The 27,826-nt window shown below is 50.4% G+C and overlaps 2 protein-coding genes and 1 pseudogene across 8 annotated transcripts in view; 2 read left to right on the forward strand and 1 right to left on the reverse strand.

Annotated features, from left to right (window-relative positions):
- Nucleotides 1-962: 962 nt before the first annotated feature.
- Nucleotides 963-5,132, reverse strand: ACP5 (acid phosphatase 5, tartrate resistant). Its single transcript, XM_065536319.1, has 6 exons — nt 4,817-5,132; nt 3,840-3,926; nt 3,316-3,576; nt 2,967-3,094; nt 2,493-2,838; nt 963-1,542 (listed from the first exon to the last, which is right to left on the reverse strand). Exons 3-6 carry the CDS (start codon nt 3,574-3,576, stop codon nt 1,300-1,302), a joined length of 978 nt encoding a protein of 325 aa, XP_065392391.1. The 5' UTR covers nt 3,840-3,926; nt 4,817-5,132; the 3' UTR covers nt 963-1,299.
- Nucleotides 5,133-12,243: 7,111 nt separating this feature from the next.
- On the forward strand, nt 12,244-14,581 carry LOC102116107 (glyceraldehyde-3-phosphate dehydrogenase-like; annotated as a pseudogene).
- A 3,504-nt stretch (nt 14,582-18,085) lies between these two features.
- The window catches only part of ZNF627 (zinc finger protein 627), a 29,591-nt gene continuing 19,850 nt past the window's right edge, over nt 18,086-27,826 (forward strand). For 6 of the 7 annotated variants that reach the window (XR_010583349.2, XR_012428421.1, XM_065535497.2 and 3 more), the window contains exon 1: nt 18,086-18,233. Coding sequence is in view for 2 of the 7 variants with exons in the window: in XM_065535497.2 (XP_065391569.1) it covers nt 18,231-18,233 (3 nt within the window). In the remaining 5 variants the exon portion in view is untranslated. Of the gene's footprint in view, nt 18,394-27,826 lie in introns of all 7 variants that reach the window. The other variant, XM_065535501.2, reaches the window with a different exon arrangement.

Below are 27,826 nucleotides of genomic sequence, written 5' to 3' on the forward strand. Positions count from 1 at the left end.
TTTGTTTGTTTATTTTTTATTTATTTATTTTTTGAGACAGATTCTTGCTCTGTCACCCAGGCTGGAGTGCAGTGGCATAATCTCAGCTCACTGCAACCTCCGCCTCCTGGGTTCAACCTCCTGCCTCGGCCTCCTGAGTAGCTAGGACCATAGGCGCCTGCCACCACAACTGGTCAATTTTTTTTTTTTTTAATTTTTTTTTTAGACAGAGTTTCACTCTTGTTGCCCAGGCTGGAGTGCAGTGGCGCAATCTTGACTCACTGCAACCTCCACCTCCCAGGTGCAAGTGATTCTCCTGCCTCAGCCTCCCGAGTAGCTGGGACTACAGGCACATGCCAGCAAGCCTGACTAAGTTTTTGTATTTTTAGTAGAGATGGGGTTTCACTATGCTGGCCAGGCTGATCTCGAACTCCTGACCGCAAATAATCCACCTGCTTTGGCCTCCCAAAGTGCTGGGATTACAGATGTGAAACCCCGAGGCTGGCCTCTGCTTGGATTTTAAAATCACATCCGGCCGGGCGCGGTGGCTCAAGCCTGTAATCCCAGCACTTTGGGAGGCCGAGACGGGCGGATCACGAGGTCAGGAGATCGAGACCATCCTGGCTACCAAGGTGAAACCCCGTCTCTACTAAAAAATACAAAAACTAGCCGGGCGAGGTGGCGGGCGCCTGTAGTCCCAGCTACTCGGGAGGCTGAGACAGGAGAATGGCGTAAACCCGGGAGGCAGAGCTTGCAGTGAGCCGAGATCACGCCACTGCACTCCAGCCTGGGTGACAGAGCCAGACTCTGTCTCAAAAAAAAAAATAAATAAATAAATAAAAAATAAAATAAAATAAAATAAAATCACATCCATGGATAAGGCAACTTGGTTATGGATGGGGTAAGAGATGGAGGCAAGGAACAGCGGCTCAGGGGAGCCCAGCCACTCTAACCAGGAGAATATAACACGCCAGTGGCACTGGTTCAGCCTTGGCAACTATTCTTTTATTGAACATCAGTGACAGAAAAATGCTTGATTTAGGAGGCCTTACTCCCCCACTGCACCCCGGAACTCAGCAAAGGTGAGCCAGCCACAGAGCGTAACACTGTGGCTGGGACACATGTCCATGTCTGTTTCACATACGTGGGCATCTGTGCCACAAGGGTCACGTGGCACCACAGTTCATCAGCTGTGCTTCCCCTTCCTGCCCTGCTGCAGCGCCACAGGTCGGAGGAAAAGCCTCTCTGTGAGTAGGGTCCCAGCAGGGCCCACCCACCAACAGTGGGGATTGGGCCTCAGAGCTGGGCAGTCATGGGAGTTCAGGGCCTGGCTCGCCTCGGTAGGCTGGTCTTAAAGAGGGACTTGCCCGAGGCTTCGATGTAAGTGACAGTCATCTCTTTGGAGCTGATCTCCACATAGGCAAAGCCACCCAGTGAGTCTTCAGTCCCATAGTGGAAGCGCAGATAGCCGTTGGGGACCTTGCGCTGGTGCCGCTTCGAGGGGTCCATGAAATTCCCAGCCCCACTCAGCACATAGCCCACGCCGTTCTCATCTTGCAGGTACTGAGGATAGAGGACAAGGGGTCAGTGGAGACCCAGCTTTGAGCAGGGGCCTGCCTAAGGTCCAGGGCTTGATCTGGCCCTAACCACAGAGTCACCTTGAGGTATGTAACCCCTCCTGGCTTCAATTTCCCAACTGTTAGGAGTGTATTAATCCTATTTCATAGGTAGAGCAATTAGTTAAGAAATTGGTGACCAGGTGTGGTGGCTCATGCCTGTGATCCCAGCACTTTGGGAGGCTGAGGCGGGTGGATTGCTTGAGCCCAGGAATTTGAGACCAGCCTGGGCAACTTAGTGAGACCTTGCCTCGACAAAAAAATTCACAAGGACTGGGCACGGTGGCCCACACCTGTAATCCCAGCATTTTGGAAGGCCAAGGCTGGCAGATCACTTGAGGTCAGGAGTTCGAGACCAGCCTGGCCAACATGGTGAAACCCCGTCTCTACTAAAATATAAAAATTAGCAGGGTGTGGTGGCGTATGCTTGTAATCCCAGCTACTCAGGAGACTGAGACAAGAGAATCACTTGAACCCAGGAGGCGGAGGTTGCAGTGAGTTGAGATCGTGCCACTGCACTCCCTCTCAAGAAAAAAAAGCCAAAATTAGCTGCGTGTGGTGGCACACGCCTGTAGTGTCAGCTACTCTGGAGGCTGAGGTGTGAGGATCACCTGAGCCCGGGAGATTGAAGCTGCAGAAAGCCCTGATTGCACCACTGCACTCCAGCCTGGGTGAAAAACAGTGAGACCTTGTCTCAAAAAAAAAAAAAAAAGAAATTGTCAAGTCAAAGATATTATTCTGGCTTTGGAGTGTTTTCCTGGTTAGACAGCAAGATTTGAGGGACAGTCTAGACATTCTGAAGGCCACAGGAGCCCCTCAAACAGCCCCAGCCATGTGGACATCAGCTGGGATGGGGGCCCCCTCACCCAGCTCCCACCCTGCCCACAGGACCCTCACCTGCAGATTGTGATCGTGGCCGCACAGGTAGGCGGTGACCCTGTATGTGGCCAGCAGTGGTCGTAGCTGCTTGACCAGGCAGTGGGTAGGCCCGTGCTCGGCTATGGACCACACGGGGTAATGGCCGGCCACCAGCACATAGTCCTCCCTGGCTGCTGCCAGCTGTTTCTTGAGCCAGGACAGCTGTGTGCGGGCCAGCTTCACGTCTCGGGGCCTCTCAGGCTGCTGACTGAGGAAGTCATCTGAGTTGCCACATAGTGTCACTGTGTCCAGCATAAAAATGGCCACAGACACATTGGTCCGTGGGATCTTGAAGCGCAGGCGGTAGAAAGGGCTGGGGAAGTTCCTGTGGAGGGGATAGAGGTCGTGGGTGCACATCTTGGGCGCAGAAGTCCCAGGGTCAGCTCAAGCCACAGGGCCCCTGTGTCCCTGCTGTGTGAGGATCTGGGGGAGGCAGGGCTGAGGGTGGCTCACCAGCGCTTGGAGATCTTAGAGTAGGCAATCTGGGCAGAGACGTTGCCGAGGTGGTCATGGTTTCCAGCCAGCACGTACCAGGGCACGTTGCGAAGGGAGCGGTCAGAGAATACGTCCTCAAAGGTCTCCTGTAGCAAACAGATAGGGCAGGCCCCTTCCCTGGGGTCATTGGCTACCCTGATCCTCCTACCAAGTCAGGGGCCAGGGGTAAGGGAGACATGGAATGTTCCCGGCACCCAAAGGTGCCCCATCGCCTTCCCTCTGCCCTCTCCAAAAGAAGGTCACTAGGTAAGGTGGCTTCTCCCCACTGTCCGCCCCCACCTCCTGCCCCACTCTGTTGGGCACAGACCTGGAACCTCTTGTCATTGACGTCTTGTACACCAGTGAAGTAAAAATTGTCCCCTAGAGACAGGATGAAGTCTGCACCCAGGATCTGCACGGTCCGAGCGATCTCCTTGGCATTGGCCATTTCCCGGGCCGTGTGGAATGGGGCATTGGGGACCCCTCCCCAGTCGCCCACGGCTACAAAGCGCAGGGCAGGGGTGGCACCATCAGCCAGGGAGGGTAGCAACAAGGCTTGTAGGAAGAGCAGCGCCGTCCACATGTCCATCTGGGAGAAGAGAGACAAGCATAGGTGGCCCGGGCTGTGACAAGGGCAAGGAGGCCTTGAGACCCCCGCCTGCCCTGAGATAGTGGGAGACCGCTTGCTACAGGCTGCCCCTGCGGGAACCCCTTGGTGCCCTAGTTCTCAGGACACGGCTGCACAAGCTGGCTTAGGGTAGGGGGGTGGTGATCTGTGAGAGGGCAAGCTGCACCAAGATGGCCTCGCAGGCCTGTTTCACCCTCCTTCCACCTAGCCTGCCCAGCACTCACCCTGGGGGAGACACAGGCCAGTCACTGGAGGCTCTGAGAGGCTGGTGGGCTCCAGGGCAGAACTGCTGGTCCCTGAGCCTTTATTCCCTGGGGAGGAAGTGGATCATTCGTGAGGATGATGCAGTTTCTCCGAGGGCTGTCCCAGGAGCCCTCCCCTTGGGTCATGTGAGCCCTGCCTGGACTTCCCTGGAGCAGGACACGGGATTGGGGTGGGGGTGGGAGGATCTGGGCACACGTGTGCAGCAGCCTCGGCCCACACAGCCTCCAGGTCAACCTGCAGGGGCCTGTTTGTGCTGTGGGCTTGACATGTCCTGGGTATCTCGGTGTGTCTGTGTATCTGAGTGTCAGTATGTGTGTGTGACGCTTGAGAGGCTGTGGCTGCAATTACCCAAGACACATCTGCACCTTGTTTCTCTGAGTAAGGGCTTGCCTGTGTATGTCTGGGTGTGTCTTGCTTCCTGCGTGCAGCTGAGCATACCTACCTGGGCCTCGGCTCTGTACCTGACCGGGTTGCTGCAAACCTGTACGCCCAGCCTGTGTGGCCTGTCTGCGATGCACGCCTGCGTTCTCACGTGGCACTGGGTGGGAATCCCTACGGATGGAGTTTTGTGTGTGTCCATGTGTGTGCCTGGGTTGCGTCTCTAGGGTGAGTTGCGTGTGTGGTGTGGGATGTGTGTTTGACATCTGAGTGCAGCACTCTGTGTGTGTCCCTGTCCTCCCCCTGCCCTCTCTCCACCCCACAGATAAACACCAACGGGCCTCCCTTTTCCAGGAAGTCCTGCCCACACCCTCCCCTCCCCCCAGACTCCCATTCCTGCAGGAGGAACCAGGCAGGAGGCAGCTAGCTGGTGACAGCACGCGTGACCGCAGACCTCTGACCCTCATGGTCTAGGCAGCTGTCTGCAGGCCCTCCACGGGACCGCAGCCTCGGGGAACAGGAGGCCCTGCACCTGCGGCCGGTCAGACCTGCTCCTCACCTTCCTGCCTGCCTCCTCGGTGCTGGGCGCCACCGAGACACGTCCGCGAACGTTCACGAGTCCCTTCAGTCCCTGCGAGGGCGGACCCGAGAGAGAGCCCTCATTCAACGCCGAGGCCACTGGCTCAGAGATCTCCCCGGGTCACACTGCGAAGTACTTGTTCCCCCCTATCCCCAGCCTTGCAGCAGCGACCAAGGGGAAGGAAGTGGGTGATGAGGGCAGGCGGAGACCCCTCCCACGGGGCTGCGCGTATCTCACCTGCCATCGGCGGGGCGGGCGCTGCGGCCGGTGCCCAGCTGCAGATCCGCAGGCGATCGCATTCCTGGGCGGCCCCAGCTTTAAGCAGGTAGCGGCCGATTCGTCCTCGAGGGCTCGGGGCTGGCCCAGATGAGCCCCGGGGGGGAGGGCGGGCGCCTCGGCTTCCCCGTCCCGGAACCCGCACCGCCCAGAGCCGCCACGCCTCCTTGCTGTGGGCTCCACATCTGTAAAATGGGCCAATGAACCCGGGAGGTCGGCTCAGACCCACCGACTGCAGCTGCAGCTGTACCAGAAGGGATGGCCAGGGGGGCCGATTTCATCCTTTTCCTCCCTCCATGCCAACCAGGAGGCTCCATCTGCCTGGGACCCTTTGGGGGTACCCATGGGCCCACAGCCCCAGGGCCACAGCACTGGGTGGGGTTTCAGCCAGCCCTGGGGCCAAGCTCTTGTAAGGTCTGTCATCATCTTCAGCCTCAGTCTCCTGGTTATTTAATTAATTTATTTATTTATTTATTTTTGAGACAGAGTCTTGCTCTGTCGTCCAGGCTGGAGTGCAGTGGGCTATCTCAGCTCACTGCAAGCTCCGCCTCCCAGGTTCATGCCATTCTCCTGCCTCAGCCTCCTGAATAGCTGGGACTACAGGTGCCCGCCACCACGGCCTGCTAATTTTTTGTATTTTTAGTAGAGACGGGGTTTCACCATGTTAGCCAGGATGATCTCGATCTCCTGACCTCGTGATCCGCCTGCCTTGGCCTCCCAAAGTGCTGGGATTACAGGTATGAGCCACTGCGCCCGGCCTTTTTTTTTTTTTTGAGACAGTTTTGTTCTCCTTGCCCAGGCTGGAGTGCAGTGGCGCAATCTCGGCTCACCACAACCTCCGCCTCCCGGGTACAAGCGATTCTCCTGCCTCAGCCTCCCAAGTAGCTGTGATTACAAGCTTGTACCACCACACCCAGCTAATTTTATATTTTTAGTAGAGACGGGGTTTCTCCATGTTGGCCAGGCTGGTTTCTAACTCCCGACCTCAGGTGATCTGCCCACCTCAGCCTCCCAAAGTGCTGGGATTACAGGCGTGAGCCACTGTGTCCGGCTGGTCTGTTTTTTAAAAAACTTACTATTTAGCTGGGCGCGGTGGCTCACGCCTGTAATCCCAGCACTTTGGGAGGCCGAGGTGAGCAGATCACCTGAGGTCAAGTGTTCCAGACTAGCCTGGGCAACATGGCGAAATCTCATCTCTACTAAAAAGACAAAAATTAGCTGGAGGTGCTCCCTTGAACCCAGGAGACAGAGGTTGCAGTGAACTGAGATCGTGCTACTGCACTCCAACCCAGGAAGAGGAAGGAGGTTGCACTGAGCCAAGATCATGCCACTCCAGCCTGGGCGACAGAGCAAGACCCTGTCCCCAAAAAACAGAAAAAAAAAAAAAGAAAGAAATCTGAAGCAATTATGACCAAATGTTAACATCTGTTTCTTCACGTGGTGGGTACAGGCATGCTTTGGAAGCTTCTATGCTTCCTGTATTTTGAGATCACACAAAATTATGTTTATTATCTTATTGTGCTACATGATCTTTGTAGAAAAGTTGGTAAATTCTGGAATGCACAAAGAAAAAGATTGTAATAGGCCGGGCGTGTTGGCTCACGCCTGTAATCCCAGCACTTTGGGAGGCCGAAGCGGGTGGATCACGAGGTCAGGAGATTGACACCATCCTGGCTAACAAGGTGAAACCCCGTCTCTACTAAAAATACAAAAAATTAGCTGGGTGTGGTGGCGGGTGCCTGTAGTCCCAGCTACTTGGGAGACTGAGGCAGGAGAATGATGTGAATCCGGGAGGAGGAGCTTGCAGTGAGCCGAGATGGCTCCACTGTACTGCAGCCTGGGCGACAGAGCGAGACTCTGTCTTTAAAAAAAAAAAAGAAACGATTATAATAGTCAGAAATGCCGCTGCCCAGAGAGACAGTATCCATTAATTTTTCTCTGCCTATGTTTGTCTTCAGAAAAATGGGATACTATTGGCACTATTTTATAACTTTTTAATTTGTATTAGCACTTTCTATATTTTTTAAATTGATAAAGCTGGCCAAGCGTGGTGGCTCAGGCCTGTAAACCCAGCCAATGTGGGAGGATCGTTTGAGCCTAGGAGTTCAGGACCGGCTTGGGCAACATGGCGAGACCACGTCACTACAAAAAACATAACAAAATTAGCCAGGCATGGTGGTGCACACCTGTGGTTCCAGCTACTCAGGAAGCTGAGATGGAGGATCACTTGAGCCTGGGAGTGTGAGGCTACAATGAGCTACGATTGCACTACTGGCCTTCAGCCTGGGCAACACAGCTAGACTGTTGTCTCAGAGAGAGAGAGAGCACATAATGAAAAAGATAAGCCTGATCTTGTATAGAACATGTAATAAAACCTGTGGGTTCTTAGCCATCTCTCTCTGGTCTCCTCCAGGGTTCTGAATAAGCTCTTCTCTCTCTATTCACCCAGGAGAACTCTCTTCTGCTGATTTTCTGTGGGGCTAGATCAGGATGTGACTCAAAATCTCCCTCCACCTCCACCCTTGCCTATTTTCCCAACATCAGTGTCAATCTCAGATGTCAACAACCCCACGAGTGAGTTCCTCCTTTTGCCAGTACATCCAGGTCCTGTTCTCCGCTGCTGTCCCTACCCAATCCCTTTCCTTCCTTCCTCCTGCCAATCCTGCTCTCCCTGTTTCTTGCTCCTCTGACCTCCTCTGCATTGCTTGACTGTCTCAGATACACTCTGGCCTCAGGGTCTTGGCACTTTTTCTTCCGCCTGCCTGGAGGGGTCTTCCTTAGTCAGATACTGAGGTCACCCATTGTGTTCAAGTTCCTTTAATTTATCTGAAAAGAGGCTGGGCATGGTGGCTCCCGCCTGTAATCCCAGCACTTTGGGAGTCCAAGCCGGGTGGATCACTTGAGGCCAGGAGTTCGAGACCAGCCTGGCCAACATGGTGAAACCCTATCTCTACAAAAATACAAAAATTAGCCAGGCGTGGTGGCACAAACCTGTGGTCCCAGCTACTCAGAAGGTTGAGGCAGGAGAATTGCTTGACCCTGGGAGGCGGAGGCTTCAGTGAGCCAAGATTGTGCCACTGAACTCTAGACTGGGTGACAGAGTGAGACTCTGTCTCAAAAAAAAAAAAAAAAAAAAAGATAATTTATCTGAAATTATCTGAAATGCACCACCCTGCCCCCATCATTGTCTGACTGTCCTGTTGCTGTCGTTTTCTCTGCAGCACTTACCACTGCTTGAGAAAACTACCCACTCGTTTATCTTGCTTTCAATTTATCTTGCTTTCAGTCTGTCTTCTGTTAATGAAAGCTTTGTTTTTTTCTTTTTCTTTTTTTAAAACAGAGTCACCAGGCTGGAGAGCAGTGATGCGATCACAGCTCACTGCAGACTCACCTTCTGGGCTCAAGCGATCCTCCCACGCCCCTCAGCCCCCTGAGGATTGAGACTACAGGCACACACCACCACACCCAGCTAGTTTTTGTATTTTTTGTAGAGACAGGGATTTGTCACCTTGCCCAGGCTGCTCTTGAACTCCTGAGTTCAAGCAATCCTCCCACCTCAGCCCCCCAAAGTGCTGGGATTACAGGAGTGAGTCAGTGCACCTGGCCTGTTTATTTAAAAAATTAACATTCACTCTCAGTTTATTGGCTAAGTTTAGAAGTGGTATCAGAAAGTCTAAGAGAACTTCTTGTTCTCCTTTTATTTGTATGTTTGCACTGTAGATTTTTAAAAACTGCTAAGGACTTCTCAAGGTGTTTACTTGGTGGAGACATTTAAAAAGATTCAATAGGCCGGGTGCGGTGGCTCAGTCTGTAATCCCAGCACTTTGGGAAGCTGAGGCAGGCAGATCATGAGGTCAGGAGATCGAGACCATCCTGGCTAACATGGTGAAACCCCGTCTCTACTAAAAATATGAAAAATTCCCTAGGTGTGGTGGCACGCGCCTGTAGTCCCAGCTACTTGGGAGGCGGAGGCAGGAGAATCGCTTGAACCCAGGAGGCGGAGGTTGCTGTGAGCTGAGATCGCACCACTGTACTCTGGCCTGGGTGACAGAGCAAGACTCTGTCTCAAAAAAAAAAAAAAAAAAAAAATTTAAAAGATTAAAGAATAAGCTGGCACAGTGGCTCACACCTGTCATCCCAACACTTTTTGTAGAGACTTCATCTCTTAAAAAAAAAAATTAGCTGGGCGTGGTTGTGTGTACCTGTAGCCCAGCTACTCGGGAGGCTGAGGTGGGAGGATTGCTCAGGAAGTCGAGGCTGCAGTGAACCGTGATTGCACCACTGCACTCCAGTCTGGGCGACAGCTGAGATACTGTCTCTAAATAGTAATAATAATAATTATAATAGTAGTAAAAGAGTATAGAATAAAATGTATCACACTTGTAAAATGTTAATTTAAATCCACTAAACTTATAAACAGACCCAAAGATACATCCAATGACCTTTTTTTTTTGGGGGGGGGGACAGAGTCTTGCTTTGTCACCCAGGCAGACTGGAGTGCAGTGGCACGATCTTGGCTCACTGCAAGCTCCGCCTCCCAGGTTCATGCCATTCTCCTGCCTCAGCCTCCCAAGTAGCTGGGACTATAGGTGCCCACCACTACGCCTGGCTAATTTTTTGTATTTTTTTGGTAGAGATGGAGTTTCACTGTATTAGCCAGGATGGTCTCAATCTCCTGACCTCGTGATCCGTCTGCTTCAGCCTCCCAGAGTGCTGGGATTACAGGCATGAGCCAGTGACCTCTTAAAGTGATATTTTTCTTTTTTTTTGAGATGGAGTGTCACTCACTCTGTCACCACCCAGGTTGGACTGCAGTGGTGTGATCTTCAGCTCACCACAACCTCCATCTCCCGGGTTCAAGAGATTCTCCTGCCTCAGCCTCCTGAGTAGCTGGGATTACAGGTGTGTGCCACCATGCCCAGCTAATCTTTTTTCTATTTTTAGTAGAGATGGGGGGTTTCATCATGTTGGCCAGGATGGTCTGGAACTCCTGACCTCAAGTGATCCATCTGCCTTGGCATCCCAAAGTACTGGGATCACAGGCCTGAGGCCAAGCCTCGAATTAATTTTTTGATGTTTCCCTGTGCCAGGTGTATAAGTAACGTGTTAGTTGTGATTGTAACTAAATAAAGCCTTAAGGGAAACTGTGTTTCTAAATTTCTAAATTGACTACACATTTACAAAGGAACCCACAAAGATGGATTTTTGGGCCAGGGGCAGTGGCTCACGCCTGTAGTCCCAGCACTTTGGGAGGCTAAGGAGGGTGGATTGCCTGAGCCCAGGAATTCAAGACCAGCCTGGGCAACAAGGTGAAACCCTGTCTCTACTAAAATGCAAAAAAATTAGCTGGACGTGGCGGTGGGCACCTGTAATACCAGCTACTTGGGAGGCTGAGGCAGGAGAATCGCTTGAACCCAGGAGGCAGAGGTTGCAGTCAGCCGAGATCATGCCACTGCACTCCAGCCTGGGTGACAGAGTGAGACTTGATTTCCAAAAAAAAAAATCCATCTTTTTTGGGGTCCCAAGCCTTCAAAATTCCAAACGCTGTCATGAGTTAGTTTGATTTGAGGAACCAAAAATTGGCCTTTGTGGCTGGAGCAGAGTCAGCAAGGGGGAAGTGAGTCCGGAAGGTTGAGTCCGCAAGGTTGAGGGCAAGGAAGAGAGAAGGGAGTGGGTGGGGCAGGTTGCGTGAGCTCTTGGGGGCTGCAAGGAAGAGAGAAGGGAGTGGGTGGGGCAGGTTGCGTGAGCTCTTGGGGGCTGCAAGGAAGGGACCTTTTATCTGGGTCGGGTGGGAGCCACAGAGGGTTCTAATCAGAGGGACAGATCTGACTTAGATTTTGCATAATGTCCCCCAGCTGTGGGCTGTGGGCATGGGCTGCTGAATAGGTGGTTTAGGTGGGCAAAGATGAATCACGTTGTCCCCCACCCTTTAAAAATTAAAAGACAGGGCCTGGCGCGATGGCTCACGCCTGTAATCCCAGCACTTTGGGAGGCAGAGGTGGGCGGATCCCCTGAGGTCAGGTGTTTGAGACCAGCCTGACCAACAAGGGGAAACCCTGTCTCTACTAAAAATACCAAAAAATTAGCCCTGTGTGGTAGCAGGCGCCTGTAATTCCATCTACTCGGGAGGCTGAGGCAGGAGAATCGCTTGAACCCGGGAGGCGGAGGTTGCAGTGAGCCAAGATCATGCCACTGCACTCCGGCCTGGGCTACAAGAGCAAGACTGTCTCAAATAATAATAATAATAATAATAGGCCGGGTACGATGGCTCACACCTGTAATCCCAGCACTTTGGGAGGTTGAGGTGCGTGGATCATGAGGTCAGGAGTTCAAGACCAGCCTTGTCAACATGGTGAAATCTATCTCTACTAAAAATACAAAACTTACCTGGGCATGGTGGCTCGTTCCTGTAATCTCAGCTACTCAGGAGGCTGAGGCAGGAGAATCGCTTGAACCAGGACCCAGGAGGTGGAGGTGAGGGTGCAGTGAGCCGAGATTGTGCCAGTGCACTCCAGCCTGGGCTACAGAGCGAGACTCCGTCTCAAATAATAATAATAATAAATTAATAATAGTAATTGGCCGGGCGCGGTGGCTCAAGCCTGTAATCCCAGCACTTTGGGAGGCCGAGACGGGCGGATCACGAGGTCAGGAGATCGAGACCATCCTGGCTAACCCGGTGAAACCCCATCTCTACTAAAAAATACAAAAAAAACTAGCCGGACGAGGTGGCGGGCGCCTGTAGTCCAGCTACTCGGGAGGCTGAGGCAGGAGAATGGCGTAAACCCGGGAGGTGGAGCTTGCAGTGAGCTGAGATCCGGCCACTGCACTCCAGCCTGGGCGACAGAGCGAGACTCCATCTGAAAAAATAATAATAATACAAATAAAAATAATAGTAATCAACTAAAATTAAAAGACAGGCTTGGCATGGTGGCTCACACCTGCAATCACAACACTTTGGGAAGCTAAGGCAGGAGGATCACTCGAGCCCAGGAGTTTGAAACAGGCTGGGTGACATAGTGAGACCCCGTCTGAATTTTTTTTAAAGATTAAAAAGGCAGAGCCTCTCTGCTCCTCCCATTTGACAGACAGCCACATCTTTTGATGCAGTGAAAAAGGCATGTCCCTGAGACACTGTGGTGAAGGTGAAGGCAGGAGTAAACGGATTTGGCCATATTGGGTGCCTGGTCACCAGGGCACCAGAGCTGCTTTTAACTCTGGTAGAATGGATGTTGTCACCTCAGTGACCCCTTCATTGACCTCAACTACGTGGTCTACATGTTCCAATATGATTCCACCCATGGCAAGTTCCACGGCACCATCAAGGCTGAGAAGTGGGCTGGGTATGGTGGCTCATGCCTGTAATCTCAGCTACTTAGGAGGCTGAGGTGGGAGGATCACTTGAGACCAGGAGTTCAGGACCAGCCTAGGCAACATAGGGAGATCCTCTCTCTAAAAAAAAAAAAAAAAAAAAAAAGAGGGAGAAGGAGAAGGGAAACTTGTCATCAATAGGAAATGGGAATCTCATCCTCCTCTTCCAGAAGCCAGATCCCAGCAAAATCAAATTGGGTGATGATGCTGGCGCTGGTTTTGTCATGGAGTCCACCACCAGCATCTTCACTATCATGGAGAAGGCTGGGGCTCGCTTAGAGGGGGCAGCCAAAAGGATCATCATCTCTGCCCCCTCTGCCCGTGCCCCCATGTTTGTGATGGACGTGAACCATGAGAGGTACAAAAACCCCATGATTGTCAGCAATGCCTCCTGCACAACCAACTGCCTACTACCCGGCCAAGGTCATCCATGACAACGTTTTCTTGGTTTGGTTTTCTTTTTCTTTCTTTCTTTCTTTCTTTCCTTCCTTCCTTCCTTCCTTCCTTCCTTCCTTCCTTCCTTCCTTCCTTCCTTCCTTCCTTCCTTTTAAATGGGGATGGAGGCCAAGTGCATTGACTCATGCCTGTAATCCCAACACTTTGGGAAGCTGAGGTGGGAGGATCACTTGAGCCTAGGAGTTCAACACCAGCCTGGGCAACATAGCAAGACTCTGTCTCTACAAAAAGTTAAAAAAAAAATTATCCAGGCGTGGTGGGGTGTGTCCCAGCTACTTGAGAGGATGAGGTGGGACGGTAGCTTGAGCTTGGGAGGTTGAGGCTGCAGTAAGCCGGGATCGTGCCACTGCACTCCAGCCTGGGTGAAGGAGTGAGACCCTATTTCTTTCTTTCTTTTTTTTTTTCGAGACGGAGTCTCGCTGTGTCGCCCAGGCTGGAGTGCAGTGGCATGGTCTCACCTCACTGCAAGCTCTGCCTCCTGGAGTGAGACCCTATTTCATAAATAAATAGAGACAGGGGTCTCACTTTGTTGCCCAGGCTGGTCTTAAACTCCTGGACTCAAGCGATCCTCCCACCTTGGCCTCTCAAAGTGCTGAGATTACAGGCTGAGCCACTGACCCTGGTCATCCATGACAACTTTGGCATCATGGAGGGGCTCGTGACCACAGCCCCTCTGGGAAATTGGCATGAGAAGCATCATCTCTGCATCTACTGGTGCGGCCAAGGCTGCGGGCAAATTCCTGCACTGAACAGGAAGCTCACTGGCACAGCCTTCCAGAGAGTCCCTGCCGCCAATGTGTTGGTGGTTGACCCGATCTGCTGTCTGGAGAAAACTGCCAGATATGATGACCTCAAGAAGGTGGTGAAGCAGGCATTGGGGGCCCCCTCAAGGGCATCCCAGGCTACACTAAGGACAAGGTTGTCTCCTCTGCCTTTATTTTAAAATTATATATATTTTTTGATACGGAGTCTCGCTCTGTTGCCCAAGCTGGGGTGCAGTGGCACGATCTTGGCTCACTGCAACCTCCGCCTCCTGGTTCAAGTGATTGATTCTCCTGCCTCAGCCTCCTGAGTACTGGGATTACAGGTGCACACCACCACGCCCAGCTAATTTTTTGTATTTTTAGTAGAGACAGGGTTTCACCATGTTGGCCAGGCTGGTCTCTCGAAATCCTGACCTCAAGTGATCCACCTGCCTCGGCCTCCCAAAGTGCTGGGATTACAGGTGTGAGCCACCGTGCCCGGCCGTCTCCTCCAACTTTAACAGTGACACTCACCCTTCCACCTTCTGTGCTGGGGCTGGCATTGCCCTTGATGACACTTTGTCAAGTTCATTTCCTGGTATGACAATGAATTTGGCTTCAGCAACACGGTGGTGGTCCACACTGTCTCCAGGGACTAAGACCCTCAGACCAGAAGCCCCAGTGAGAGTATGAGAGGAAGATAGAGGCCTTCAGCTGCTCAGGAGTCCCTGCTGCACTCAGCCCCCTGCCACACTGAGAATTTCCCCAAGACACAGTTTCCGTGCCAGACCCCCTGAAGAACAGGGAGGGGCATATCAGTAAAGCAATAAAGTCCTCTGTACTCAACCAAAAAAAAAAAAAAATTACTCATGCCTGTAATCCCAGCATTTCCGGAGGCTCAGTGGGGAGGATTGCTTGAGCCTAGGAGTTTGAGACCAACCTGGGCAATATAGTGAGACCTCGTCTCTGTTACAGACGGATGATGGATGGATAGAAGATAGACAGATTTGATAGATAGATAGATAGATAGATAGATAGATAGATAGATAGATAGATAGATAGATAGATAGATAGAAAAATTAGGTGGATGCCTTGGGCAGGGAAGTCCTTAGGGATGCTCTGCTGTTCCCGCAGCCTGAGCGCCTTTTTCAGACGCTTTTACCTGTCCACTGCTGCCCCTGAGTGGCCACAGCCTGAACTGCAGCACCGTCGGCAGAACCAGTTTCCCTTCTGTAGAACAAATGAACGCTCCTTCCAGCCCCTCTTGCTACTAGGCCTGTGCAGGGCATGGACAGATTCTACAGCGGATCCAGCCAGCGACTGCCCCAGAGAAACTCCCAGGGGTGGGATGGGATGAGTGAGGTACGCTGGGATTGGAATGTTTGTAGGATAGCATGATAACATGAGGAGCAGCTGGATTCCCAAGAAATTGCAATTTCCTCACCCGCACAAACTAAGGGACTGATTTCCAGTCTGGAGAATGGGAGGGCAGGATGAGCTGTGGAGGCTCAGGCTGGTGGTTTGGAGGGTGGCATGATGTAAACGTAGCTGTTCACTGTTGTAGTTTGCCGCCACCAATTAAGTCTGGCTAGGTTCCAGGTGGGTCAGTAATCTCAAATGGGGCCGGGCACAGTGGCTCACACCTGTAATCCCAGCACTTTGGGAGGCCGAGGCGGGCAGATCACTTGAGGCCAGGAGTTCGAGACTAGCCTGGCCAACATGGTGAAACCTCATCTCTACCAAAAATATTAAAAATTAGCCGGGTATGGTGGTGTGCGCCTGTAAGCCCAGCTACTCGGGAGGCTGAGGCAGGAGAATCGCTTGAACCCAGGAGGTGGAGGTTGCAGTGAGCCAAGATTATGCCACTGCACTCCAGCCTGGGCGACACAGCAAGACTCTGTCAAAAAAAAAAAAAAAATCCCAAATGGGGAGAGGTGAGGTGGGGTCCGTCATGCCAAGGAGTTGGTCTTTATATTACCTGCCTCCCACCTCTTTCCTCAATGATTTTTTTGTTTTGTTTTGTTTTTGTTTTTTTTTGAGACAGAGTCTCACTCTGTTGCCCAGGCTGGAGTGCAGTGGCGCAATCTCTGCTCACTCCAAGCTCCGCCTCCCGGGTTTACGCTATTCTTCTGCCTCAGCCTCCCGAGTAGCTGGGACTACAGGTGCCCGCCACCACACCTGGCTAATTTTTTTGTCTTTTTTAGTAGAGACAGGGTTTCACCGTGTTAGCCAGGATGGTCTCGATCTCCTGACATCGTGATCCGCCCGCCTCGGTCTCCCAAAGTGCTGGGATTATAGGCGTGAGCCACCGTGCCCAGCCTAATTTTCATATTTTTTAATGGAGTTAGGGGTTGGTCTCACTATGTTGCCCAGGCTGGTTTCAAACTCCTGGGCTCAAGTGATCCTCCTGCCTTGACCTCCTAAAGTGCTGGAATTACAGGCATGAGCCATCATGCCTGGCCACAGATTCTTTATGATTTTTATTATGCCATCTTCCCTGAATCCTCTAACCTGCTTTTTTTTTTTTTTCAGGCAAAGTCTTGCTCTGTCACCCAGTCTGGTGCACAATCTCAGCTCACTGCAACCTCCGCATCCCAGGTTCAATAATTTTTTGTATTTTTAGTAGAGACGGGGTTTCACTATGTTGGCCAGGCTGGTGTCGAACTCCTGACCTTGTGATCCGCCTGCCTTAGCCTCCCAAAGTGCTGGGATTACAGACCTGAGCCACTGCACCTAGCTTAACCTGCCTTTTTTTTTTTTTAAAGACAGAGTTTCACTCTTGTTGCCCAGGCTGGAGTGCAATGGCACGATCTCTGTTCACTGTAACCTCAGCCTCCCCGATTCAAGCGATTCTCCTGTCTCAGCCTCCCAAGTAGGTGGGATTACAGGCATGTGCCACCATGCCCAGCTAATTTTATATTTTTAGTAGAGACGGGTTTCTCCATGTTGGTCAGGCTGGTCTCTAACTCCCGACCTCAGGTGATCCACCTGCCTCAGCCTCCCAAAGTGCTGGATTATAGGTGTGAGCCACTGCACCCAGCCTAACCTGCCTTTTTATACTAGTACATTACTTTGGGTCTCATTCCACATCACTTCCTCAGAGAGTATCCTTCCTCTCACCTCAGTTACTTCTACTTTTTTTTCCACGTATAGATGTTTTCTCAGGGACCAGAGGGTATGGGAGGAAGCCTTGGCAGGCCTCATCCCAAATCCCCGTTTCCCTGAACATCAGGCCCTCCCTCCTCTTCCTGTCCTCCCTGGCCTAGCCTGGGCTCCCTCCTGTTCTGAGGCAAGGCAATTGCTCCATTTCACAGTGAGTGTGGAGTTCCCTGCACACACTGCTGACCTTGTGTCCAGAAGGAGTTAGAAGGAAGAGCCCAGGAAGTGCTGGAAGACAACAGGGCCTACTCTGGCAAGCTAGAAGCAAGCTCTGCATTAAATGCAAATATTGGCGTGGAGGTGGCTCACATCTGTAATCCCAGCACTTGGGGAGGCTGGGGCGGGAAGATCACTTGAGCCCAGTAATTCAAGACCAGCCTGGTCAACATAGTGAGACCCCATCTACCCACCAACTGCGCACCCCCCCCACACCACCGCCACCAACAAAAACAAAATTAGCAGAGTGTGGTGGGGCGTGCTCCCAGCTGCTAGGAAGGCTGAGGCAGGAGGATCGCTTGAGCCCGGGAGGTTGGGGCTGGAGTGAGCCGAGATCATGCCACTGCAGTCCAGCCTGGGTGACAGTGCAAGACCCTGAAAGAAAAAAAAAAAAAAAGAAGGGACGGAGGGAGGGAAGGAGGGAGGGACGGGGAAAGGAAGGCAGGAAGGCAGGAAACAAACCAAAACAAGGCCAGGCGCGGTGGCTCACGCCTGTAATCCCAGCACTTTGGGAGGCCGAGGCGGCGTATCACTTGAGGTCAGGAGTTGGAGACCAGCCTGGGTAACATGGCGAAACCCCATCTCTACTAAAAATACAAAAATATAAAAATTAGCCGGGCGTAGTGGCGGGGTGCCTGTAATCCAGCTACTCTGGAGGCTGAGGCACGAGAATTGCTTGAACCCGGGAGGCGGAGATTGCAGTGAGCTGAGATCGCACCAATGCACTACAGCCTGGGCGACAAGAGCAAAACTCCGTCTCAAAAAAAAAAACCAAACCAAAACAAACAAACTCTTAAATATCCCTCGGGCTGGGTGTAGGGAGGAAACGGCATGACAGGGGCAGTGGCTAGAGCCAGTCAACCCTGCTCCGCACAGCCACGTTTCCATGGCTTCCTACGTCACTCAGGCCTTAGGGGGCGGGTCAAGGAGCCCTATCCAATCAGAGACGCCGGGGCGGGGCCCTGCCAACTGTCCATTCAGATGCGCCTGGGAGAGGAGGGCAGGGCCTGCGCCTCCCCACGGAGCCTTTGTTTCTGGCGTCAGCCCCCGCCCGGGCTCGCGTCTCCCTTTCTCCGAGAGGCCCAAGGTGTCTCCGCCGCAGCCTCTGTCGCACCGTGACCTGTACAGGTCGCGGGAGTCGTAGGGAAGGCGCTGGGACACCTGGAAACCGAGAAATGGTGCGTGTGAGTGGCCAGGCGTCCCCAGACCGGGGGGGAGGGGCTGGTTGGAACCGGCCGGAACCGGCTGTGGAGGGACCCAGGCCTCCCTGCGGCGACTCCGGGGTCTGGGACCCGAGTTCCCTGGCGCAGCTGGGACCCCGGTCCCCTCGGCCGCAAGGTGGGGCTGGGCCAAGAGCTGGGACCCCGGGCGTCCTGTCCCGTCCCTGCGCGACGCCTGCGGCCCTGCAGCCCCGCGTCTCCCCAGATGGTGCGGGGGCCGCGGAAGGGTCATGGGGGGAATCCCGCCTCGGGTGTGGGGTTCGTGTGGCAGGAGCTGCGGTCTGTGGCCGCCCCTCCAGTCCCTTCTTTCTCCCTTTAAAAATTAAGAGTTTATTTGAGCAAACAGCGGTTCATCGGTGGAGAAGCTCTCGGTCGTGGTTTGTGGCTTGGGGATCCTTTGGAGGGGATGGAAGGAAAGGCTGTAAGGTGCAGGAGAAAGCGAACCAAATTCAGTACTTGGTTGGTGACAGTTACGTAGTCGCGTTATTTGCTCTATCCAGGTGGACATTTTCTGCTTATGTAGTCAGAGGTGGATTGGTGGTTGTGGTTTAATAACCCCGAATTTTATTTCTCTATAAACTGGTAATTTATAAGAATTTCATTTGAGACTGGAACGTGGTGGCTCACACCTGTAATCCCAGCGCTTTTGGAGGCCAAGACAGGAGGATCGCTTGGGCCCAGGAGTTGAAGACCACCGTCGCAATATAGCGAGACCCCATCTCTATTAAATTTTTTAAAATGAACATATTCATACTGAGACCAAAAAACTACAAAAATTTTTAAAAATATAAAATCAAATAAAAGAATTTCATTTGAGTTAGATTTTTGTTTCCTTGGGTAGGAAACCAGGACACCATAGCCACAGCCTTCTAATTGCCTCCTAATTAATTAACACTCCCCAGGGGGACAGGGTCCCAAATCCTTGACCTTGTTCCCCTAGCCTGACTCCTCTAGGGCTTGTAAATAATTCTTGATACCACTTCTTTCACCATATTCCCAAAAGCTAACTCCAGTCATGACATGATCAATTCTTTGTCCTTTATTGCACATTTCAAACGAATTAATTTGTATTACTTTTTTCAAGGAGCGATTGATTGGTCTTTTAAAAATATTCGTTTTCTGTTTCTGAACATTTCACAGGAGAGGAAAGCAGAGAATACATGTATGAGACCCTGCTGTAAGAAAACCTTTGTGCCTCTTCTCCTTTTCTCTCTCCTAGGCACAGGGATGTTCTCAGAATGTCTTTTGGTTGGCCTGGTGCCATGGCTCACGTCTGTAATCCCAACACTTTGGGAGGCCAAGGCGAGAGAATCACCTGAGGCCAGGAGTTTGAGACCAGCCTGAGCAACATAGTGAGACCTGGACCCTAAAATAAAAAAAAACAAAAAACAGTGTCTTGGGTTGGGGTTCCCCTTTGGAAACTTTCAACTGTGATGTGTCTTCAGAGCATCCTCCTTTCCTGGTCCTGGGCTTCAGGGCTGTTTGAGCTGACACAAGATGCCCACACCAGCCGGATGTCTTCAAGGGTCTAGTGAATATCAGCCTGCTGAGTCTCCTCCCACCGGACAGCCTGAAGTATGGGCTGGGGCCTCTTAGTGGAGGAGCTGGGTGTTCTGGGGTTGGAGGAGTCTCTTGATCTCCCATCCCTCTCAAAGCTCACCCCTGGGACACTCAGCTTTTTCTTCCCTTAATTTCAGATTCCATTCCTTGGGGACACATTGGTGTCCAGCCAAATGGATGATGGTATTGAGGGGAAAAACAGATACGATTCTTGCCCTCTGGATTCTTTTAGACTAGTGAAGTGAGGAAACTTATCCCAAGGACAGGAAAAGCCATCCTATTGAGGTGATGCAAGAACCTGAAAAGCAAAATGTGCTTTAGGCAGACGGGGGACAGAATGCAATGTCTCTTGGAAGGGTGCTCACTGAGCCCTTCAGTGAGCAGTTTAGGGGGTGGGCGATATCTCAGGTGATAGAATGACCTGACCTAGGCCAGGCGCAGTGGCTCACACCTGTAATCCCAGCACTTTGGGAGGCTGAGGTGGGTGGATCACTTGAGGCCATGAGTTCGAGACCAGCCTGGCCAACATGGCGAAACCCTGTCTACTAAAAATACAAAAATTAGCTGGGTGTGGTGGCGGCTGCCTCTAATCTCAGCTACTGGGGAGACTGAGGCATAAGGATCACTTGAACCGGGGAGGCAGAGGCTGCAGTGAGCCAAGATCATGCTACTGCACCCCAGCCTGGGTGACACAGTGAGACTCCTTCTCAAAAAAAAGAGAATGACCTGAAACTTGAGTCAGATATACCTCTGTTCCAGGTTAGCACAGCCCCTTCCTGGGTTTGTCTTCTGCTAAAGATTTGTTCACTTATTGGAGTTTTAGTTTAGTTTTTTTTTTTTTTTTTAAAGTAACTATAAATGTATTTCATCTGTAGAGCTTGAAATATAAGACAGTTTCCCAAAGAGGCAAGAAGGAAGTGGGTTTCAGAAAACATTAAATATCTAGTCTTTGTTAAAAATTACTACTTACGGCCGGGCGTGGTGGCTCACGCATGTAATCCCAGCACTTTGGGAGACCGAGGCGGGCAGATCATGAGGTCAGGAGATCGAGACCATCTGGCTAACACGGTGAAATCCCGTCTCTACTAAAAATACAAGAAAATTAGCCAGGCGTGGTGGCGGGCACCTGTAGTCCCAGCTACTTGGGAGGCTGAGGCAGGAGAATGGCGTGAACCCGGGAGGTGGAGCTTGCAGTGAGCTGAGATCGCACCACTGCACTCCAGCCTGGGCGACAGAGCAAGACTCTGTCTCAAAAAAAAAAAAAAAAAAAAAAAAAAAATACTACTTTTTTCTTTCCCAAAGCAAATGTTGTAAGTTTCTCAAGTATGTTATCTTTTTGGGGCGGGGAGAGGGGTGGAGGTGGTGATTTCAAATGGAATTCCAGGGCTTAGTGCTGGGAATACTACTAAGGAAAAGAAAGAGAGAAAAACTCTCTTCTATCATGACTGCAGAAAAATGAGTACTTTCCCACAAGTAAGTGTAGTAAATACATTGGTGAATTACAGAGATTCACCAAAACATCAATTCCTCTGCTTTGCAGTGTGGCAAACTTGTGACAGTGGATAACTGTTCTCTTCCTGTTATCTCGACATCAGAGTTTAATGCGAAGTCCTAATAGGACAGGACTTGGCAACTCCTAAAAGTGTTCAAATATGTTTTAGTACCTGATTTATTACCATAGAGAGAATAAATAGCATTTATTGTCTGAAGAGGATGGATACTTTTACTTTTTCTGTTAAGGTATGAAATATAAGTGCCTTACAGTTTCCTTCCCTGCTATAAACAGTGAATGTGAGTGATTTTGCTGGATTCCTCAAACCCTGGGTATTTTTCTCATTGAAAATTAAGTGCATAACCTTGACTGGGAAACAGAGACAGCAGACTAGTGACTTCAAACTAAGGCCAGTCTTGAGCCTTCAAAGAGAGGACATTATAGGCCCAGTTGTTCTTGCTGGGGAGCCTCCCCTGCAGTGTCCCAGCTGCTCACAACTGACATTGGGTGGAGCCCTTTATACTGAGAGAAGCTCAGAGCCCCGGAAAGCTGGGGATCCACAGGCAGAGGGGGTTGAGGTGATGCCCTTCTGAGAATGTACTTGCTATTATCTTGGGTCTGTTTCTAGACATTTCTAATGAAATAAATCTGGATTTAGGTAAGGAGTGTTTTTTTTTTCTTTTTACCTTTTTTTTTTGTGTGTGACAGGGTCTCACTCTATCTCAGGCTGGAGTGCAGTGGTGCAATCATAGCTCACTGTAGCCTTGATCTCCTGGACTCAAGGAATTCTCTCACCTCAGCCTCCCAAGTAGCTAGGACTACAGGCACATGCTGTGATGCCTGGCTTATATTTTTTAAAAAGTTTTTTAAATAGAGACAGGATATTACGTTGCCCAGGCTGGTCTCTAACCCCTGGCCTCAAGCAGTCTTCCCACCTTAGCCTCCCAAAGTGCCAGGATTACGGGGGGCGGGATTGGGGGGCGCGCTGCCACACCAGACAGGACTTTAGAAGACTTTCTTCTAAAGGAGAATTGAAAGGGAAGAAGGCACCAAGTGTAAAATCTGCAAGCGGTCAGGCACGGTGGCTTACCCCTGTAATCCCAACACTTTGAGAGGCCGAGGCGGGCGGATCATGAGGTCAGGAGATTGAGACCATCCTGGCTAACACAATGAAACCCCGTCTCTACTAAAAATATAGAAAAATTAGCCGGGTGTAGCAGCCGGCGCCAGTAGTCCCAGCTACTCTGGGACTGAGGCTGAGGCAGAAGAATGGTGTGAACCCAGGAGGTGGAGCTTGCAGTCAGCCAAGATCGCGCCACTGCAGAGCAAGACTCTGTCTCAAAAAAAAAAAAAAAAAAAAAAAAATCTGCAAGCATCTCAGCCTGGGCTCAGTGGCTCACTCCTGTAATCTCAGCATTTTGGGAGGCCAAGGCTGGCAGATCACAAGGTCAGGAGTTTGAGACCAGCCTGACCAACATGATGAAACCCTGTCTCTATTAAAAATACAAAAATTAGCCAGGTGTGTTGGCGCGTGCCTGTAATCTCAGCTACTCAGGAGCCTGAGGCAGGAGAATGGCTTGAACCTGGGAGGCGGAGGTTGCAGTGAACCAAGATCACGCCACTCCATTCTAGCCTGGGTGACAGACAGAGCGAGACTCTGTCTCAAAATGAATAAATAAATAAATCTGCAAGCATCTCAAAGTTTAGACAGAAAAGAATTTTCTTTCATAGGAAGGAGCAAATGATGAGAAAGAAGGTGGGAGGTGGAAGGCAGGATGCAGGGTGTACAATCCCACCTAGATCTTGAAGGCAATCTGTTCTTAGGAGGGTCATCAGAGGGATTGTGTATAGGCTCAGGCTGAGGGCGGGTCAAGGTTCAGGGGCTGGAGGAAGGAGAGAAACTTAACCAAGGTTTGGTTAACAGGTACTTTGTTCTGACTGATCACTGAAGACAAAGCTGTTCAGCTAATCAATTATGAGGAAAAGAAAGGGAATTTCTAGTCTGTGTGTGGCTTTGCCATAGGTAAAAAAGAAGTGTCATCTAAGTCATAATGAGAAGAGTCTTTCTTTGTGTAAGCGACTCCTGCAGAATACAAAAGATGGGGGGATTTCTTTAACCATAGCTATTTCCAGGATTACCTACCTATCCAATCTTCCGCCGCCATTTTCCCTTACATCCTTCCCTTCCGTTTGGCCATTTTTGATTTCTATGCAGTTGCTGAGAAGTGTGGGTGATCCCTGGGGCTTGTGACTGGCATCTGCAGTGGGGCAGTGTTATCGTCTGAGCCCTGAACCTGTGGGGTCCCTGTTAACTCTGGGTAGTGTCAGAATTGATTTGTTGAATGCTTAGTTGGTGTTGGAGAATTGGAGATTTAGTTGGTGTTCAGCAAACACCACACAGTTGGTGTCAAAAATGGTATATGAAAAAAGACACTACAGATCAGAACCTTCACCTGACTGGGTAAGTGTTGGCTGTGAGAACTGAGACCCTGGAAGAGGGAGCATTTCCACACTGGGGAGAGGAGAGTAGGGTGTGTGAAACACCGATGGACTCACCACCCAGGTTCATAAATGGGTGTTGGGCATTTCTGGTATGTCCTGATCTCATCTCCCTTCTGTACTCCCAGGTGACCAGGTCCTTATTTTTAAAAGGTGGTTCTTAATAGTTTTACCATCTATTTATCATTAGGCTGAATTTTGCTTGGCTTTTCCTCTTTTGAGTTTTTAGTAAGTTATTACCATTAATATTATGCCAAAAAGGGTTTTTTTGTGGTTTCTTTGCCTGTTTGTTGCGTGCATGCTGGTTTCTGCATTTAGTTTGGGGGTTAGGATTTCAGTCAATGAAATTTAATTTTTATGGGGGATGGTGGTAGAATACAAACATTCAGTCTGTTAACAACCCTAACTGTATTTAGTACAGCTTGGCTAGTCTTAGCCTTTTTTTTTTTTTTTTTTTTGCGTCTCACTCTGTAGCCCAGGCTGGAGTGCAGTGGTGCTCTTGGCTCACTGCAACCTCCGGCTCCGGGCTGAAGCGATTCTCCCACCTCAGCCTCCCAGCAAGCTAGGACTACAGGTGCACAGTACCACACCAGCTAATTTTTGTATTTATTTATTGATTTATTTTTTTGTAGAGACGGGGTTTTGCCATGCTGTCCAAGCTGGTCTTGAACTCCTGGGCTCAAGCAATTCACCCGGCTATGCCTCCCACAGTGTTGGGATTATAGGTTGTGAGCCACTATGCCTGGCCTTATTTGTGTCTGTTTTTTGTGCAAGTGATATCATCCTATATGTTATATTGTATGTCATCTATCTATTTCACATAGCCGTGAATCTTCCATGAAATGGTATTTTATTCACTATTTTACTTAATAAACTTTATTATTTAGACCAGTTGCAGTTTGACAGAAAAATTGAACAGATAATATGTAGCGTTTCCATATTCTCCTCCACAGGTCATTGTTTTCCCCTACTTTTCTTTTTTTTCTTTTCTTTTTTTTTTTAGGAGACAAAGTCTTACTCTGTCGCCCAGGCTTGAGTGCAGTGGTACAATCACTGCTCACTGCGGGCTAGAGCTCCAGGGCTCAAGTGATCCTGCCGCCTCAGCCTCCCAAGTAGCTGGGACCACAGGTGTGCGCCACCACACCTGGCTAATTTTTTTTTTTTTTTTTGTAGATGGGGTCTTACTATGTTGTCCAGGCTGATCTCTAATTCCTGGGCTTAAGTGATTCTCCCACCTTGGCGCCTCCCAAAAGACATAAATATGGTATCATATTTATCATATATATCATACAATTGATGAATCAGTATATATGATGGATCAGAATTGGTGAGCCAATATGTTACTAAAGTTCAGACTTCATCAAAATTGGTAATTTTTGTTCTTCGAAGGACACCAAGAACTTGAAAAGATAATTCACGAAGTGGAAGAACAACTTGCAAATCCTGTATCTGGTGGGGAATTGTATTCAGAAGCAGCCTGAGTCTCAGTCCCCTCCATCACACTCCATCAGGGTGGGGACTGAATTGGCAGCCAGGACTCCCAGGTATCCTGTCCCATCACTGTAGGAGGCAGTCTACCTCCTGGACCTCTCTGAACAGTTGTGCACCTGCAATCCTGGATCTCACCCAGATCATGGGGTGACAACAGGAAGTGGCCATCCAGAGAGAAATCTGAGCCTGGTGTTTTGGGTTTGTGGGTGGGAGGTACTCTCAGGACAACCTCCCCCTCCGTGGAGTCAGACTTGGGTGGGCCCAGCAGAGTGGCATGTGTGGTTCCCAGCTCCTTCATCCCCAGTGGGAGGGAGCCTGTCATCCCCTGTGCATTCCAGATATATGAAGCAGGGTCTCAAGTTTACAGCCTTGTTCCCTGTTAAAGAGAGATTGCACTGGAAACTTGTTAGGAATGTCAAGGAAGAGTTTATTCAGCACAATTGCAGTGAGTCATGACAGCTGTAATAGGGGAGGGAGATTGAATTCAACCTTGAATGCAGCAAGAATATTATTGGATTTATAGCCAATGGACAAGGTGAGGGAGAGAATGGAACTTGGTTGGGTCTCATAGGTGGTGGAAAAAGAACTTGATTGGATATTAAGGTAGGAGGAGTCTCTATAAACTACCTCAGATAGATTCTTGCAGAAACCGACTTCTGCAGGCCAGTGCCAAGGCCTAGTCAAAAAGAGGGCTCTGAGGAGCTTGACTCAAGTTTGGTGAAGGAAGGAGTACTTGAGACCTCTTCAGCCTAGTTTTTCTTTTCTTGTTTTTTTTTGAGATGGAGTCTTGCTCTGTCTCCCAGGCTGGAGTGCAGTGGTGCGATCATGGCTCTCTGCAACCTCCACCTCCCAGGTTCAAGCAGTTCTCTGCCTCAGCCTCCCAAAAAGCTGGTTTTTATAGGCACCCACCACCACGCCTGGCTGATTTTTTTGTATTTTTATTAGAGACAAGGTTTCACCATCTTGGCCAGGGTGGTCTTGAACTCCTAACCTCGTAAGCCACTGCATCTGGCCTCTTCAGCCTAGTTTTTCCCAGGGCTCTGTATTAGTCTGTTTTTGTGCTGCTAATAAAGACATACCCAAGAGTGGGTAATTTATAAAGGAAAGAGGTTTCATTGACAGTTCAGTATGGCTGGGGAGGCCTCAGGAAACTTACAATTATGGTGGAAGGGGAAGCAAACATGTCCTTCACATGGCAGCAGCAAGGAGAAGTGCAGAATAAAGGTTGGGGAAGCCCGTTATAAAACCAGATCTCATGAAAACTCACTGTTATGAGAACAACATGGAGGTAATCACCCCAATGATTAAATTATCTCCCACTTGCTCCCTCCCATGACACGCAGGGATTAGGGGAACTATAAGAGGATATTTGGGTGGGGACACAGCCAAATCATATCATTCCACCCCCAGCCCCTCCCAAATCTCATGTCCTCACATTACAAAACAATCATGCCCTCCCAACGGTCCCCCAAAGTCTTAAATCATTCCAACATTAGCTCAAAAGTACAAGTCCAAACTCATCTGAGACAAGGCAAGTCTCTTCTGCCTGTGAGCCTGTAAAATCAAAAACAAGTTAGTCACTTCCTAGATACAGTCAGGGTACAGGCATTGGGTAAATACACGCATTCCAAATGGGAGAAATTGGCCAAAATAAAGGGGTAGAGGCCCTATGCAAGTCCAAAATCCAGTAGGGCAGTAATTAAATCTTAAAGCTTTGAAATAATATCCTTTGACTCCATGTCTCACATCCAGGTCACGCTGATGCAAGAGGTGGGCTCCCTCAACCTTGGGCACCTCTGCCCCTGTGGCTTTACAAGGTACAGCCCCCACTCCTTGCTGCTTTCATGGCTGGCATTGAGTGTCTGTGACTTTTCCAGGTGCATGGTGCAAGGTGCAAGCTCTCAGTGGATCAACCATTCTGGGGTCTGGGTAATGGATGGTGGCCCTCTCCTCACATCTCTACTAGGCAGTGCCACAGTGGGGACTCTGTGTGGGGGCTCCAACTCCCATATTTCTCTTCTGCACTGCCCTAGCAGAGGTTCTCCACGAGGGCTCCGCCCCTGCAGCACAGCTCTGCCTGGACATCCAGGCATTTCTACACATCCTCTGAGATCTAGGCAGAGGTTCCCAAACCTCAGTTCTTGCCTTCTGTGCACCCACAGGACCAACACCACATGGAAGCTGCAGAGGCTTGGGGCTTGCACCCTCTGAAGCCATGACCTGAATTGTACTTTGCCTCCTTTTAACAATGACTGAGGGCACCAAGTCCCTATGGTGCATATAGCAAGGGGCCCTGGACCAGGCTCAGGAAACCAACCATTTTTTCCTCTTAGGATTCTGGGCCTGTGAAGGGAGGGGCTGCCATGAAGGTCTCTGATGTGTCCTGGAGACATTTTCTCCTTTGTCTTGGCAATTAACATTTGGCTCCTCATTACTTATGCAAATTTCTGTAGCTGTCCTGAATTTCTCCCCAGAAAATGGTTTTTTTTTTTTTTTTTTTTTTATGAGA

This window comes from Macaca fascicularis, chromosome 19 (genome assembly GCF_037993035.2).
Source record: "Macaca fascicularis isolate 582-1 chromosome 19, T2T-MFA8v1.1".
NCBI classification, from domain to species: domain Eukaryota; kingdom Metazoa; phylum Chordata; class Mammalia; order Primates; family Cercopithecidae; genus Macaca; species Macaca fascicularis.